This window comes from Thalassophryne amazonica, chromosome 13 (genome assembly GCF_902500255.1).
Source record: "Thalassophryne amazonica chromosome 13, fThaAma1.1, whole genome shotgun sequence".
NCBI lineage: Eukaryota > Metazoa > Chordata > Actinopteri > Batrachoidiformes > Batrachoididae > Thalassophryne > Thalassophryne amazonica.
In genome coordinates this window covers 58859726-58876859 of record NC_047115.1, presented here as the reverse complement: position 1 = coordinate 58876859, position 17134 = coordinate 58859726, and the positions used below count along the sequence as shown (strand labels likewise).

At 46.4% G+C, this 17134-nt stretch overlaps 1 protein-coding gene across 5 annotated transcripts in view; it reads left to right on the top strand.

Annotated features, from left to right (window-relative positions):
* The window catches only part of arid4b (AT-rich interaction domain 4B), a 184004-nt gene that overhangs the window by 136508 nt on the left and 30362 nt on the right, over positions 1-17134 (top strand). For 3 of the 5 annotated variants that reach the window (XM_034185012.1, XM_034185010.1, XM_034185009.1), the window contains 4 exons: positions 12152-12246; positions 12344-12441; positions 15925-16124; positions 16248-16446. In XM_034185012.1, coding sequence (XP_034040903.1) covers positions 12152-12246; positions 12344-12441; positions 15925-16124; positions 16248-16446 — 592 coding nt within the window. The remainder of the gene's footprint in view (positions 1-12151; positions 12247-12343; positions 12442-15924; positions 16125-16247; positions 16447-17134) is intronic. The other 2 variants (XM_034185011.1, XM_034185013.1) reach the window with 2 other exon arrangements.

Genomic DNA, 17134 nt, shown 5'->3' with positions numbered 1-17134 from the left:
TATGAACGTTCCAGTGGTGGTTCAACAACCCCTCCCACCATCCCCTGAAGCATACATAAGCCCTCCTGAGCCGTACGGAGGTTGTGTGGAGACGTGCGCGGACTTTCTTATGCAGTGTTCGCTCGTCTTCGTACAACGTCCCGTCATGTACGCGTCAGATGCTAGTAAAATAGCTTATGTGATTGCTCTGCTTCGGGGTAAAGCACGCGCCTGGGCTACGGCGCTCTGGGAACAGAACTCACGGTTGTTATCAGCATACACTGGGTTTGTGGGGGAGTTCAGAACAGTGTTTGATCACCCTAACAGAGGAGAGACCGCTTCAACTGTGCTGCTGTCAATGAGACAGGGACGCGAGAGCGCAGCCGCTTATGCAGTCAACTTCCGCATCGCGGCTGCGAGGTCCGGCTGGAATAACGTTGCGCTCCGCGCCATCTTCATAAACGGACTGTCGTTGGTTCTGAAGGAGCAGCTGGTAGCTAAGGAGGAACCGCGGGATTTAGATGGGCTTATCGATCTCGTTATACGGTTAGACAATCGGTTGGAGGAACGCCGTCGGGAGCGAGGCGAAGGACGTGACCGGATACGCGCCACCCCTCTCCCTTCCGGGTTCGAAAAGGGGCCGCCCTCCCCACGCTCCACAGCCGCAGCACTTTGTGGGGCAACAGCTCCCCCTGCTGACGTTGTTAGGGAAACGCACAGGGCCAAAATGAGGAGGTTGATCCGTGGAGAGTGTTTTCTCTGCAGCTCAACTGAGCACACACAGAGAAACTGCCCCAAACGGCCAAAACGACAACACTCGCCCTTAGAGACTGGGCTAAGGGGGGGTCAAAACATTCAAGTGCGACACACACAGATTGCCACACGACTCCCAGTCACAATCCTGAGCGGGGATTTAACCCTTCAAGCCCCAGCACTGGTGGACACGGGGTCAGAAGGGAATCTGCTAGACAGCAGATGGGCAAGGGAGGTAGGGCTCCCTCTGGTGGCGCTTCCTTCGCCATTGCAGGTGCGGGCACTAGATGGCACCCTCCTCCCTTTACTCACACACAAGACACAACCAGTAACTCTGGTGGTGTCTGGAAACCATCGGGAGGAGATAGAGTTTTTTGTAACTCCTTCTACCTCCCGCGTGATTTTGGGCATCCCATGGATGTTGAAGCACAATCCCCGGATTGATTGGCCGTCTGGGGTGGTGGTTCAGTGGAGCGAAACCTGCCATCGGGTGTGTTTAGGATCCTCGGTTCCTCCCGGTTTACAGGCTAAGGAGGAGTTCAAAGTCCCTCCCAATCTGACGGCAGTGCCGGTTGAGTACCACGATCTTGCTGACGTCTTCAGCAAGGATCTGGCACTCACCCTTCCCCCGCACCGTCCGTACGATTGTGCCATTGATTTGGTTCCAGGCGCTGAGTTCCCGTCCAGCAGGCTGTACAACTTCTCACGACCTGAGCGCGAATCAATGGAGACCTACATCCGGGACTCATTAGCTGCCGGGCTGATCCGGAACTCCACCTCCCCGATGGGGGCAGGTTTCTTCTTTGTGGGCAAGAAAGATGGCGGACTCCGTCCATGCATTGATTACAGGGGGCTGAATGAGATTACAGTTCGCAATCGATACCCGTTGCCATTGTTGGATTCCGTGTTCACCCCCCTGCATGGAGCCAAAATCTTTACTAAGCTGGATCTTAGAAATGCGTATCACCTGGTTCGGATCCGGAAGGGAGACGAATGGAAGACGGCATTTAACACCCCGTTAGGTCACTTTGAGTACCTGGTCATGCTGTTCGGCCTCTCCAACGCCCCCGCGACGTTCCAAGCCTTGGTTAACGACGTCTTGCGGGACTTCCTGCACCGATTCGTCTTCGTATATCTGGACGATATTCTCATCTTTTCTCCGGATCCTGAGACCCATGTCCAGCATGTACGTCAGGTCCTGCAGCGGTTGTTAGAGAACCGACTGTTTGTGAAGGGCGAGAAGTGCGAGTTTCACCGCACGTCTTTGTCCTTCCTGGGGTTTATCATCTCCTCTAACTCCGTCGCCCCTGATCCGGCCAAGGTTGCGGCGGTGAGAGATTGGCCCCAACCAACAAGCCGTAGGAAGCTGCAACAGTTCCTCGGCTTCGCTAATTTCTATAGGAGGTTCATTAAGGGCTACAGTCAGGTAGTTAGCCCCCTGACAGCCCTGACCTCTCCAAAAGTCCCCTTCACCTGGTCGGATCGGTGCGAAGCCGCGTTCAAGGAGTTGAAACGACGGTTCTCTACTGCGCCAGTTTTGGTGCAGCCCGACCCTAGCCGCCAGTTCATGGTTGAAGTGGACGCCTCTGACTCAGGGATAGGAGCCGTGCTGTCCCAGAGCGGAGAGACCGATAAGGTTCTTCACCCGTGTGCCTACTTTTCACGCAGGTTGACCCCGGCTGAACGGAACTATGACGTCGGCAATCGAGAACTCCTTGCGGTGAAAGAGGCTCTTGAGGAGTGGAGACACCTGTTGGAGGGAGCGTCTGTGCCGTTCACGGTTTTCACTGACCATCGGAACCTGGAGTATATCAGGACCGCCAAGCGGCTGAACCCCAGGCAAGCCCGCTGGTCACTGTTCTTCGGGCGTTTTGACTTCCGGATCACCTATCGCCCCGGGACCAAGAACCAGAGGTCGGATGCCTTGTCCCGGGTACACGAAGAGGAGGTCAAAACTGCACTGTCGGATCCACCGGAGCCCATCCTGCCGGAGTCCACTATCGTGGCCACCCTCACCTGGGACGTGGAGAAGACCGTCCGGGAGGCCCTGGCATGGAGCCCGGACCCAGGAACAGGTCCGAAGAACCGTTTATACATCCCACCAGAGGCCAGAGCTGCAGTCTTGGACTTCTGTCACGGTTCCAAGCTCTCCTGTCATCCAGGGGTGCGAAGGACCGTGGCAGTTGACCGGCAGCGCTTCTGGTGGGCGTCTATGGAGGCCGACGTCCGGGAGTATATCCAGGCCTGCACCACCTGTGCCAGGGGCAAGGCAGACCATAAAAGGTCCCAAGGACTTCTCCAGCCATTACCGGTGCCTCATCGCCCCTGGTCCCACATCGGCCTGGATTTCGTCACGGGCCTCCCGCCGTCCCAGGGCAACACCACCATCTTCACGATAGTGGACCGATTCTCCAAGGCGGCCCACTTCGTGGCTCTCCCGAAGCTCCCAACAGCCCAGGAGACAGCAGACCTCCTGGTCCACCACGTCGTCCTTCTGCATGGGATACCCACCGACATCGTCTCTGACCGTGGTCCCCAGTTCTCCTCACACGTCTGGAGGAGCTTCTGCAGGGAACTGGGGGCCGCCGTGAGCCTCTCGTCCGGGTACCATCCACAGACGAACGGACAGGCAGAGCGGGCCAACCAGGAACTGGAACAGACCCTCCGCTGCGTAACATCCGCGCACCCGACGGCCTGGAGTAACCATCTGGCCTGGCTCGAGTATGCGCATAACAGCCAGGTGTCTTCTGCCACCGGCCTCTCCCCATTTGAGGTGTGTTTGGGGTACCAGCCCCCATTATTTCCCGTGGTGGAGGGAGAGGTCGGTGTGCCCTCGGTCCGGGCCCATCTTCGGAGGTGCCGTCGGGTGTGGCGCACCGCCCGTTCTGCCTTGTTGAAAGCCCGGACGAGGGCCAAGACCCATGCAGACCGCCGGCGGTCCCCGGCCCCTGCATACCAGCCCGGGCAGGAGGTGTGGTTGTCAACGAAGGACATCCCCCTGCAAGTACAGTCTCCAATATTGATGGACAGGTTCATCGGCCCCTTCCGTATCCTCAAAGTCCTCAGCCCTGCCGCGGTGAAGCTCCAGCTCCCAGCTTCACTGTGGATCCACCCAGTCTTCCATGTTTCCAGGATCAAACCTCACCACACCTCACCCCTCTGTGCTCCCGGTCCGGCGCCGCCTCCTGCCCGGATCATTGACGGGGAGCCGGCTTGGACAGTGCGCCGGCTCCTGGACGTCCATCGAATGGGCCGTGGATTCCAATATCTGGTGGACTGGGAAGGGTATGGACCCGAAGAACGCTCCTGGGTGAAGAGGAGCTTCATCCTGGATCTGGCCCTCCTGGCCGACTTCTACCGCCGACACCCCGACAAACCTGGTCGGGCGCCAGGAGGCGCCCGTTGAGGGGGGGGTCCTGTTGTGTGGGCCGCCAGAAGAGGAGGTACTGCTGGCCCACCAACAGAGGGCGCCCTGCCTGAAGTGCGGGCTTCAGGCACGAGAGGGCGCTGCTGCCACGGACACAGCCGGGAGTGACAGCTGTTACTCATTACTTCCTGACAGCTGTCACTCATTCTTCATCACCTCACTCCATAAAACCCAGACGTCATCTCCACCTCATCGCAGAGATATCGTACTTCATTGAAGGTAATATCCTCAGCCGTTTTGTGTTACAATATATCTGTATATTGTGAGTGTTTGCAGGAGTACCGGTTCCTCTATCTGTGGAAGCTGAGTGAGTGCAGGACGGCACTCTTTTCCCCTGAGGAATCACTGCGGTACTCATCACATATTGAGTGAGAGGTGGAGGTGGCATTCCCACCGTTGTTGTTACTGGGTGTACACACACCCACACTTGACTGTCTTTGTTCTCGCCAGCAGTACCAGATCCGACAGTCGGAGACGGTGATCACCTGGGAATTCGGGACTTGGCGGCTCCAGTATTCACCAGGTTCGGTGGTGGCAGAAATCGTGTGGTTCCGGCCCTTCTCAGGACAGACATCTTCTATCCTCGAGCCTGCCCACACGTCACCTTTGTAATTTGACTGTAATCATATTCTGAGATTGTCTGTATATTCGTTGTGCACATTTCACAACATTAAATTGTTCCTTTTTGGCTCATCTATTGACCGTTCATTTGCGCCCCCTGTTGTGGGTCCATGTCACTACACTTTCACAACAGTTTGCTCTGGATTTAAAATGGATGTTTTTATGCTAGAACGCCCAATGTAGCAAATATGATACAAATAAAAACTCATATATGCAAAAAGGTTTTTTTTTTTTTTTTTTTTTTTTTTTTTTTTTTTTTTTGCTTTTTTTTTTTTTGGTGGGTTTGTTAAAAGGTCCAATAAAGACTCTTTAAGAATTAGAATTAGAATTAGAATTTTCTGACAATTATTTCACAGGGTGGGCTTTATAGGGTTAAGAAGTTAAAACGAATAGCAAGAATAAATAAATAAAAACATGGCAGACCTACGGAGCATTTAAAAGTTGAAACGCCAAAGGTATAAACACCTTTAAAAACCCGTTGGTTCTACACACTGGGGACGCATAACGGCATCCTATAGGAAGCAGGGAAAACTCTCCTAAAAGAACATGACCTGACATGGACAAGATGATTTCAGCCTTCCGGAAGATCTGTTGATTACAAAAAGAGTATAAGTCTCTTTGTTTCACCCCAATAATCTTTGAACAAATTGTAACAATGTTGTTCAGGCTGTTTCTGTCTTTCACCGAGAGGCTGTGAAACCAGCAGATAAATGAAAAACACAAAAGACTCAATAAAAGACTGATAAAAACGACAAAGGATTGCAGGTCTGACAGAAAAAGAGTTCACTTTATGGAGAAGATAAATTCTCTGCTGTCCTCGCTTCACAATGGCATCTGTGTTCACATCAAACTTCAGCTTGTCATCAAAAATAGTTCCCAAATACTTATATGATGTGACAAGTTCCACTTTTTCATTGTGTATGATACTCTCCTTGGCCACATTCCTGCTACGTCTGAAGTCAATGATCATTTCTTTAGTTTTGGACACATTTAAATCCAAAATGTGCTTTCAGGCGTCCGTCCGTGGTGCATTCAATGTGCGTTGGAAAAAATCAATGCAAGTATGCAGCGACCGATCATCGCGATTTCATCCGTCAATTGAATCGATGCACACTAAATAAATCGATACACTCGCATCGCACACATTTGTATCTAGATACCAATTTGTATTGATTAATCTCCAAGACATCCAAGTCTCAGTAACACAGAGAAAATCCAATCCACGGGCCATAAAAAAATCCTTCAGGATAAAGGTTTTGTTAGCCAGCGACCTCGCATTTACCAGCGCCATCCTGACAGGAGCCGGAGCATTAGCGGACTGTCGGGCCTGGGCGACAGGCCGCAGATTCCGTAGATTCACCCCACGCCCACTGCGGTAAGGAAAGGAGAGATTTGCCGGTTGCACCTCATCCGAACCAACCACAGGAACCAAAGAGGAGGCAATCGGATCAAGAAAACACCACGAAATACAGCGAAGATATGCCGACCTAATATCTCCAGAGAGAGCAACAGAAGAACACGCCAAACTGGCTTTAAGTTTAGTCAGCCGGCCGCTGCGTTTCCCACGATGTCTGCGCCTTCTACATGCAGATAAAGCCAGAAAACGGCAGAGGTAAGCCGGTATGCCCACATGTGGTGAAAAGTGGAAGATCCTCTGCCCATCTTGACCAGACCGTCCCCGCCACTCACATGATTGACGTATATTTAGGAGTGATTTACGATCATAAACCAGTAGACATTTGACATTCCATATAAGCAGCCAAAACAGCAGGAAAACTACCACAGTTCGTAGAGACAGAAGGCAGGCCGCAAACACTGGCGCCATCTTGTCAATCAAGAACGTGTAAACGGGTCAATATGGCAACATCTTATTCCAGCTTTGAATCTCTAACTTATTTGAACTTTGCTCTGACCTCCCGGTGTTGTGCGCTGTTGTTTACAGATCCCCTAAGTATAACAGAGATTTTATCAGTGATTTTGCTGATTTTCTGTCACAAATAATTCCAAACTATGATCGAATTTTAATAGTTGGTGATTTTACTATTCATGTTTGCTGTCCTCTGAAGCTGCTGGCCAATGATTTTTTAGATTTTTTTGATTCTTTTATGCAGTCTGTGTCTAGTCCGACACAGGAACATGGGCACATTCTGGATCTCATTTTAACTTGTGGTTTTACTGTTTCTAATTTAGAGGTTTATGATGCTGCTTTTTCGGACCATATGCCTATTGTTTTTGACATGCCTCCTTTTTGTCATATGGTGAAATCTTGCGCTGCTACTCAGCGCTGTCATGTTCTTAATTCTTCCACTGCTGCTCAGTTCTCCACTGCTTTTAACGCTGTGATCAGCTCTTTTGAGTGTCTCGGCTTTATTTTAGATGTTGACACCTTCACCTCTGAATTCAACTTGATCTGTCAGACTGTCTTAGATACTGTAGCTCCATTGAAACTTAGATCTTCCAAACGTCGATCTGAGCCTTGGATGAATGATGTTATGCGCACTGTCAGGTGCGAGTGTAGGAGAGCTGAGCGAAAGTAGAAGAAGGACAGGTCTCAGTTGTCCTTACAGTTACTGCGTGACTGTTGGCGTTTTTATCAGAAAACTATGAAGGCTGCTAAATTTAAGTACTTTTCTGATGTTATTGCTTCGAACTGTCATAATCCTCGTGTTCTTTTTAAGATTGTAAATTCTGTTTTAAATGCACCACAATTGGATTGTCTGGAGAGCTCCACCGAATTGTGTGAGAATTTTATGAGTTTTATTCTTAAAAAGGTAGTTGGTATTAGGGCCCTCATTAGTTCTCCTGCTTATGACCCTTCTATCTCAGTGACATGCTCAGCTGTTTTTGACCAGTTTGAGTCTGTCAGTTTGCCATCCTTGAGAGAGATTATTGGTCATATGAAGCCTGCTGGTTCTCCAAATGACCCCTTGCCACCTCGTCTTTTTAAAGAGGCTTTTTTCATGTTGGCACCATTTGTATTGAATATTATTAATGGGAGTTTGGTTAATGGTATAGTGCCTACCAGTTTCAAGAATGCAGTGGTGACCCCACTTATTAAAAAATCTGGCTTAGATTCTTCTGAACTTTCCAATTTTAGGCCAATTTCCAAACTTCCTTTTCTTTCTAAAATTTTGGAGAAAATTGTTTACTGCCAGTTGAGTTCTTTTCTAAATACAACCCCTGGCAATAATTATGGAATCACTGGGCTCGGAGGCTGTTCATTCAGTTGTTTAATTTTGTAGAAAAAAAGCAGATCACAGACATGACACAAAACTAAAGTCATTTCAAATGGCAACTTTGTGGCTTTAAGAAACACTATAAGAAATCAAGAAAAAGAAATTGTGGCAGTCAGTAAGAAATCAAGAAAAAAAAATTGTGGCAGTCAGTAACGGTTACTTTTTTAGACCAAGCAGAGGGAAAAAACATATGGACTCACTCAATTCTGAGGAATAAATTATGAAATCACCCTGTAAATTTTCAGCCCCCAAACTAACACCTGCATCAAATCAGATCTGCTCATTAGTCTGCATCTAAAAAGGAGTGATCACACCTTGGAGAGCTGTTGCACCAAGTGGACTGACATGAATCATGGCTCCAACACGAGAGATGTCAATTGAAACAAAGGAGAGAATTATCAAACTCTTAAAAGAGGCTAAATCATCACGCAATGTTGCAAAAGATGTTGGTTGTTAACAGTCAGCTGTGTCTAAACTCTGGACCAAATACAAACAACATGGGAAGGTTGTTAAAGGCAAACATACTGGTAGACCAAGGAAGACATTAAAGCGTCAAGACAGAAAACTTAAAGCAATATGTCTCAAAAATCGAAAATGCACAACAAAACAAATGAGGAACGAATGGGAGGAAACTCGAGTCAACGTCTGTGACCGAACTGTAAGAAACCGCCTAAAGGAAATGGGATTTACGTACAGAAAAGCTAAACGAAAGCCATCATTAACACCTAAACAGAAAAAAACAAGGTTACAATGGGCTAAGGAAAAGCAATCGTGGACTGTGGATGAAAGTCATATTCAGTGATGAATCTCGAATCTGCATTGGGCAAGGTGATGATGCCGGAACTTTTGCTTGGTGCCGTTCCAATGAGATTTATAAAGATGACTGCCTGAAGAGAACATGTAAATTTCCACAGTCATTGATTATATGGGGCTGCATGTCAGGTAAAGGCACTGGGGAGATGGCTGTCATTACATCATTAATAAATGCACAAATTTACGTTGATATTTTGGACACTTTTCTTATCCCATCAATTGAAAGGATGTTTGGGGATGATGAAATCATTTTTCAAGATGATAATGCATCTTGCCATAGCGCAAAAACTGTGAAAACATTCCTTGCAAAAAGACACATAGGGTCAATGTCATGGCCTGCAAATAGTCCGGATCTTAATCCAATTGAAAATCTTTGGTGGAAGTTGAAGAAAATGGTCCATGACAAGGCTCCAACCTGCAAAGCTGATCTGGCAACAGCAATCAGAGAAAGTTGGAGCCAGATTGATGAAGAGTACTGTTTGTCACTCATTAAGTCCATGCTTCAGAGACTGCAAGCTGTTATAAAAGCCAGAGGTGGTGCAACAAAATATTAGTGATATGTTGGAGCGTTCTTTTGTTTTTCATGATTCTATAATTTTTTCCTCAGAATTGAGTGATTCCATATTTTTTTCCCTCTGCTTGGTCTAAAAAAGTAACCGTTACTGACTGCCACAATTTTTTTCCTGATTTCTTATAGTGTTTCTTAAAGCCAGAAAGTTGCCATTTGAAATGACTTTAGTTTTGTGTCATGTCTGTGATCTGCTTTTTTTCTACAAAATTAAACTGAATGAACATCCTCCGAGGCCGGTGATTCCATAATTTTTGCCAGGGGTTGTAATCATGACACCCTGGAGTTGTTTCAGTCTGGTTTTAAATCCCGTCACAGTACTGAGTCGGCACTGCTGCGGGTTTTTAATGACATTTGTGTAGCTACTGATTCTGGTCACTGTGTTGTTTTGGTCCTGTTGGATCTAACAGCGGCCTTTGATACAGTGGACCATCAGATCCTCTTGTCTTGCCTGGAAAACTGGGTGGGCATTAAGGGTGTTGTTTTAGGATGGTTTAGATACTACCTATCAGAGAGAGGTTTTTGTGTCCATATTGGAGCTGTTGAATCTTCTGCAGCGCCCCTTACATGTGGGGTGCCTCAAGGCTCCATACTTGGTCTGCTTCTTTTTTCTCTGTATCTACTCCCAATGGGATCAATTTTTAGGAGACATGATATCTCTTTTCATTTTTATGCTGATGATTGTCAAATTTATCTGCCACTGAAGCAGCATACTCTGCGAACCATCTCCTAGAGTGCATTGGTGACATTAAGGCATGGTTGTCCATAAATTTTCTACACCTGAATGATAAAAAGACTGAGGTTTTGCTGTTTAAACCTAGTGACACTTCCAAAATCATTGCTGATCTGGGTCCCATGAGTCAGTATTTGACACAGACAGCAATAAACCTGGGTGTAAAACTGGACAGTGATCTTAAATTTGATGCTCAGATTAGGTCAGTAGTCAAGTCTAGTTTCTGTCAACTTAGACAACTGGCCAAGGTGAAGCGATTTCTTTCATGACATCATTTTGAGATTTTAATCCATGCTTTTATCAGTTAGACCGATCGATCTACGTTCCGATCCTCACCTATGGTCATGAGATTTGGCTCATGACCGAAAGGTCGAGATTGCGAGTACAAGCGGCCGAGATGAGTTTCCTCCGCAGGGTGGCTGGGCGCTCCCTTAGAGATAGGGTGAGGAGCTCGGTCACTCGGGAGGAGCTCGGAGTCGAGCCGCTGCTCCTCCACGTCGAAAGGAGTCAGTTGAGGTGGCTCAGGCATCTTTTCCGCATGCCCCCTGGACGCCTCGCTGGAGAGGTGTTCCGGGCACATCCCACTGGGAGGAGGCCCCGGGGAGACCCAGGACACGCTGGAGGGACTACATCTCTCGGCTGGCTTGGGAATGCCTTGGGGTTCCCCCAGAGGAGCTGGGGGAGGTGTGTGTGGATCGGGAGGTCTGGACGGCTTTGCTTGAGCTGCTGCCCCCGCGACCCAACTCCGGATAAAGCGGAAGAAAATGGATGGATGGATGGATGGCTTTTATCAGTAATCACCTGGACTATTGCAATGCACTTTATATTGGGCTGAATCAGACACTCTTTACTCACCTACAGATGGTGCAAAATACTGCTGCTCGACTTTTGGCTGGTGTTAGAAGGTGCGAGCACATTACACCGGTTTTGGCCTCACTCCATTGGCTCCCAGTTCATTTTAGAATTGATTTTAAAATTCTTTTATTTGTTTTTAAATGTCTTCATGGCTTTGCCCCGTTATATCTGTCTGACCTGCTCCATTTATATGTCCCTTCACACTCACTCAGGTCAGCTGATTTGTCACTGTTGGTTATCCCAAGGTCAAAGAGGAAGCGTAGCAGTGACCAAGCTTTTTCAGTCATTGCCCCAACACTGTGGAATGATCTTCCTTTGCACGTTAGGCAGGCTGATTCTCTCTCTGCTTTTAAATCTTCTCTTAAAACACATTTCTTCTCTTTGGCTTTTAACGCAAAGAGAAGTGTTTAGTGTTTTTGCTTTTAACTGTGGTTTATTTATATATTTATTTTAACTTGCCTGTTTTTGTTGTGTACAGCGCTTTGGTTGTTGGTATTCATTTTAAAGTGCTTTATAAATAAATTGAGTTTGAGATATTCTCCATATCCCTAATGTACACCTATGGTCAAATTAAAGTTTCCAGTTCACCTACTATGCATGTCTTTGGAAGTGGGAGGAAGTCTGAGCACCTGGAGGGAACCCACACAAACACAGGGAGAACATGCAAACTCCGCACAGAAAGCACCAGGCGGGAAGCAATCCCACAACTTTTCTGCTGTAAGGCAACAGTGCTAACCACTAATCCACCGTGCTGCCTAATAGTATACACTAAAGCAGGGGTTCTCAATCTGGCCCTCAAGGAGCCCCGAACCTGCACATTTTCCATCTCTCACTGCTCTGCCACAAGCCGATTTGCTAATTCAGGTGCACAGCCAATCAGCTCCTAACAGACACCTGAATTAGCAAATCAGCTTGAGGCCGAGTTGGGAGAGATGGAAAATGTGCAGGTTCAGGGGTCCTTGAGGACCAGATCGAGAACCCCTGCATTAAAGTAAAAATAAATACAGTAAAATGACATTTTACCAGGTTTTTAAATAATTATGTCCATTAAAATCCCATTCTAAGCAGCTTTGTAAAGAATGAATGGATTGTGGCACTGCCAAATCAGCAAGACATTTTAAAGTTTCACTGTAGCTTTTTATTAGAGCCAATCTTCTCTTGATCAGGGACTCCAATCAACAAGCGGCCAGTTTTGGGCTACAAAAACCTGAACCTGTTCAAGCTCTACAGACTAGTGCACAAACTCGGAGGCTTTGACAATGTGAGTTCCAGCTCTCTCTCTTTCCATTTTTCACTTCTGCTGTTCTTTGATGCTGATTCTGAGATTGTCTTTTTTTTCTCTTCCCATGTTTCAACAGATTGAGAGTGGCTCAGTTTGGAAACAAGTCTACCAGGATCTGGGAATCCCCGTGCTCAATTCAGCCGCCGGTTACAATGTTAAATTTGCTTACCGCAAGTACGTAGCGACTCTGCGTTCACAAATCCTGAAAACTTTTAATGTGTCAGGTAGATGCAGCATTTGTTATCCCCTGCTGGCTGTAAGGTCAGAGGAGGGATATGCAACTGCACGCCATCAGTGAGTCTGTCGATCACACTTTGTTGTGCCCATGTTAGCTTGTTCAAAATTTATTTGATTTTCAACCAATTTGACCTGGACATCCTATATGAGTGTGTCTTGGACAAGTTCAAAGTTAAGTATGAGCAGGTTTCAACAAAAGCCTCTAAAAACCGCCCACTTTACTACACATATTCACCCATTTATTCCAGTTCAGGGTCACAGGAGGTAAGCTGGAGCCCATCCCAGCTGTCATTCAGCATGTGTAGAAACACACCCTGGACAGGCCACCCGTCAATCACAGCACCGACACGCATAGACAGACAAACACATTCACACTCTAACTCACACCCACGTCAATTTAGACTCACCAGTTCACCTAACTCCACAGAGACAGGATCTAGTCAGGAGCAAAAACTGGGACCTTCTCCCTCTGAGGCAACAGTGCTGACCACTAAGCCATCGTGCTGCCCTGAGCGACATATTGATGATTGTAATTTATCATCCATCAGCAGCATTATTCTTGCTTGGTATCAGCTGGCTGTTTTTCTGTATATCTACCCCAATAAATCAACCCCCCAAAAAAATGCATCAATATTTGGTCTACATTAGGGGTGCAGTCATTAACAAATTCAAAATGAAAATCTATTTTAAAGTAATAGATATGTATACACGGACTCCCTGAATAAATTTTGTTTCATTGCTATTTCTGCATCTTCAAACTCTCCTAAAAGTTCAATGGTTGGTGCAGTGCTCTCGTGAGACTGTTCGCAGGACAGTTAAATTTTGCAAGGTCCAAACAAAATCAACATGTCCAGTAGTGGTAGGCGGTATAATGAATAAATGTACCCGTTTGAACTTTTCATTCAGTTCACAGTATGTTAAGACTGTCCCACCAGTTCAAATTGGGAATGTGGGAATGATATTTATGCTAACGGTTGGCTTCTTCTTCTGGGCTTCTTCTATGCTGCACTTTCTGCCACTCTTTGTGGTGCTGCCTCCAGTGGTGAAGAAAATGTGAGTGGATGCAACAGCAGCATGTTGCAGCACAGGAGAAAAAAACCTGAAGGTTTCTGCCCCCTCATTTATCAAAGTGTAGATAGAAAAGGTTCCAAATGCTGCTGTAGGAAACAAAATTTAGTATGTGTGTGAGTACAAAAAACCCATATTTATCAGAGGGGCCGTCACCGGTCTTGTACACATCACTAAGTATCAGCTGTTGATAAATCCCACGTTCTAAAGCATGCTTATGCACATTCATGGTCATTTGTATTCAAAAATGCCCTCAATTAACTGTAAAAAAACATCTGTTTGTTGGTTGTGTTCCTCACCTTTATAAGGGGTAAGAGAGTGAAGAAAATGAACTTTTGTAAAACTGAGATTGATTGAGGTGGTTGTGGGTGTTCCTAGCAGTGACACCAAAAACAACAAAATTATTAAAATAAATGCACCACTAGGTGGAGACGACCCTTCCTCCAATAGTTTGGAACTAAACCATACATGTATGGTATCATGTTGCTTCTTTTTGCTTAATTTAGATATCATTACCTCTTATGGACATAATTTTAAGAAGTTTGAAAAACTTCATCACAAACACCAGTGTAATACGTTCTAATTAACACAATAAGTTTCTTCATGTCTTGTTGGCAGGCGGAGATCAGCGTGTTTGTTGATGTCAAAAGCTGCTGTTTAGTTCACACAGGTGTCTTTTGTAGGTTTTGACACCCATGATGCTACACACCTGTTTCTAACTAGACATATGGTAATTACTAATTGTATACGTATTAATTTGAGGAAATAAAAAATGTATGAGGATGAAGTTGTATGTTGTGTTGGCAACACTGCTTTCTAGTTTTAGTTAGATGCTTTGCATATGCATGGTCAGAGCTGTGTGTACTGTATTTTCTGGAGTATACGTTGTGGGTTTTTTACTAGTTTGGGAGGCCTGTGTCTTATAGAGGGTTTTCATGTGATGTATCCGTCACGTGATTTTATGCCCCGCGGCCATTTCAGATTACGACGTGGTGGCCGCTGTGATACGCTACATGCATTTGGTGAACAATTGCAGAAGCTTCAGCAGTGGTCAACTTTTGTGCTGTGTTTGATTGTTTAAACAGGTGATAAAAATGAGGCAGGTCACTCATTTTACAGGCTGCCAGCAGTTATTGTGCAACAAGCAGTGGAGTGTTACGAGCTTTCTAAGCGACGCGGAGAGACCTGGCTCAACAGAATAGGCAAAGCAGATCTAAAAGAAGCTTTAATATGGCCAGAACCAAGCAGACTGCCCGTAAATCCACCGGAGGAAAAGCTCAGAGGAAACAGCTGGCAACCAAAGCAACCCAGAAAAGCGCTCTTTCCGTTGGTGTGAAGAAGCCTCACCTTTACAGGCCCGGCACAGTGGCGCTGAGAGAGATCCGCCACTATCAGAAATTCACAGAGTTGCTGATCCACAAGCTGCCCTTCCAGTACCTGGTGAGAGAAATCGCTCAGGGCTTCAAGCCCGACCTCCGCTTTCAGAGCTCCGCTGTGATGCTCTGCATGAGGCCAGCGAGGCTGACCTGGTCGGCAGCTTACACTGTTTGGAAAAAATTAAAGGCTGGGCTTTTAATCAAGGAAATACGGTAGCCACTTTCCTCGAACTGGCTAGTGTCGTTACTAAACTTCATTTCGTACCTCTGTTGCGACTGGATAATCCCAGACTGCTCTGTCCGATACATGCAAGGGGTTTTTAATGGAAATACATTGCGATGGGATGGGACATTTTGTCTGATGTGAGTGAACATCTGTTATACAAAATCAAGTATATACAGTGTTTATTACATGGAAAACTATACAAAATGATTGGGACTTTTGCTTTTGTCCCGTGAGTGCAAGTATCCGTTTTTTTACGATGACGGTTTAGTTTTACTGTAGTTGTACTGATGCCTCACATTCACTGATTTCCACACACATGCGCACACACTCACACATTGATGTCAATGTTCTGTCATGCAAGGTATTCAGCTGCACTTGGGGGTAACTTGGGGATTTAAGGTCCCTTAGTGATTTTCTGGTCTGATGGTGATGTGAACTGACAATCCTCTGGTCAGCAGCCCATCTCTTCAACCTCTCACTTTTAACATGACATTATGTACTTTCTTACCAGCACTAAACTGCAGTTTGGATTATTTTATGGTGTTTTCTAAACTTTATATAGCATATGTTATAAGAAGAAATGGCATTGCCCTCACTGCTAAATACAAAGTTTAGAAATGCGCAGCAGGTTTTCACAGAGCTGGAAGTATCTTCATTACCACAGACTGAAACCTATCGGCCCTTCAGAGGAGCGGCGACATTGGATGTGGTGTTGTTGTTGGATATGACGAGGATCATGTTATCCTGCAGGTACCTGTATGGATTTGAGGAATACTGCACCTCCACTGCCATCACCTTCAAGATGGACCTGCCTTTGAAGCAGGGTCCTAAGGGAGAAGTGAAGCCTGAGAGAGACACAAGAAATAAAGACACTGCATCCGCCAGCTCAGATGAGCAGAAAACCAGGCTCGACAGAGAGATTTGCAGCACGCAGTCTGTACTTTGCAAGGTGAGTTCTTCTAAAATGTTAATTAAAACCACTTGAAATCAAACACATGGTATAACCACAGTGTCTACTTCTGAGTAATTACTTCAGATCATGTACTGTTGTAATAAAAGCATCCTACTCTCCCAGGAGGAGGAGGACACTGAAATGGCGATGAAACTGGAGGCCGAATTTTCACAGACTGAGAGAAAGGACAGTGCCGACGATGATGAAGATGATGAAGAAGATCCCCTCAAGGGCAGCGAGAGTTCATCAGCTGTTTATCTTGGAGCTGAGAGAATGAAGCAGGAGCCTGACGATGAGCAGGAGAGCAAAGCCAACTCTGGGTAGGTGGTCTGACAGGACATTCTGTCCAGTAGACGGGTAACGTCCTCATGACACAGACTCCACACAGGGCACCTGCATGGTGAAACAGGAACCCTTTAGCTCAGAACTATAGACTTTTATGTAGTCATTTTAGCAGTATGCTGGTGAATTATTTATTATGGCAATGTCAAGATGAAGAGAAGAAGCAGATGAGGAGTACTGACCCATCTGAGTACTCACTAAAACCAGTACATCATCAATCCACTAACCTGAGAGAGGGCGGCTGTCTTATCTTTCTCTTCTAACTAAGCTCTTACCCACTGCTCTCGCTGCTCCTGTTGTTTCTTGTGGCTTATTTGGCATCAGCTGATAAACACTTCTCAGAGTACTAAAGCCTGTTGGCTTTCTTTTCCCCATCACATCAGCTCTCTCTGTCTCACTCTCACCAGCTCCAGCTGGAATTGACTGTGGTCAGGCCTCACTCTTTCAGTGCGCACAACATGGCTAGACTCTTCTTTGATTTCTGCTCCTTACTGATCCTCAACCAAAGCAATTTGTGCTCAATCTCACCTTGTCTTTTCTCTTAATTGTTTTTGGCATTCAGTGTTCAACCTCACTAAATGTTTAGTGTGTCTGAGTGGTGCAACCGATGCATTTGAACATTAGCAGCAACGCAGTGCTTCTTAGGCCGTAATGTCTGGAGGAGAA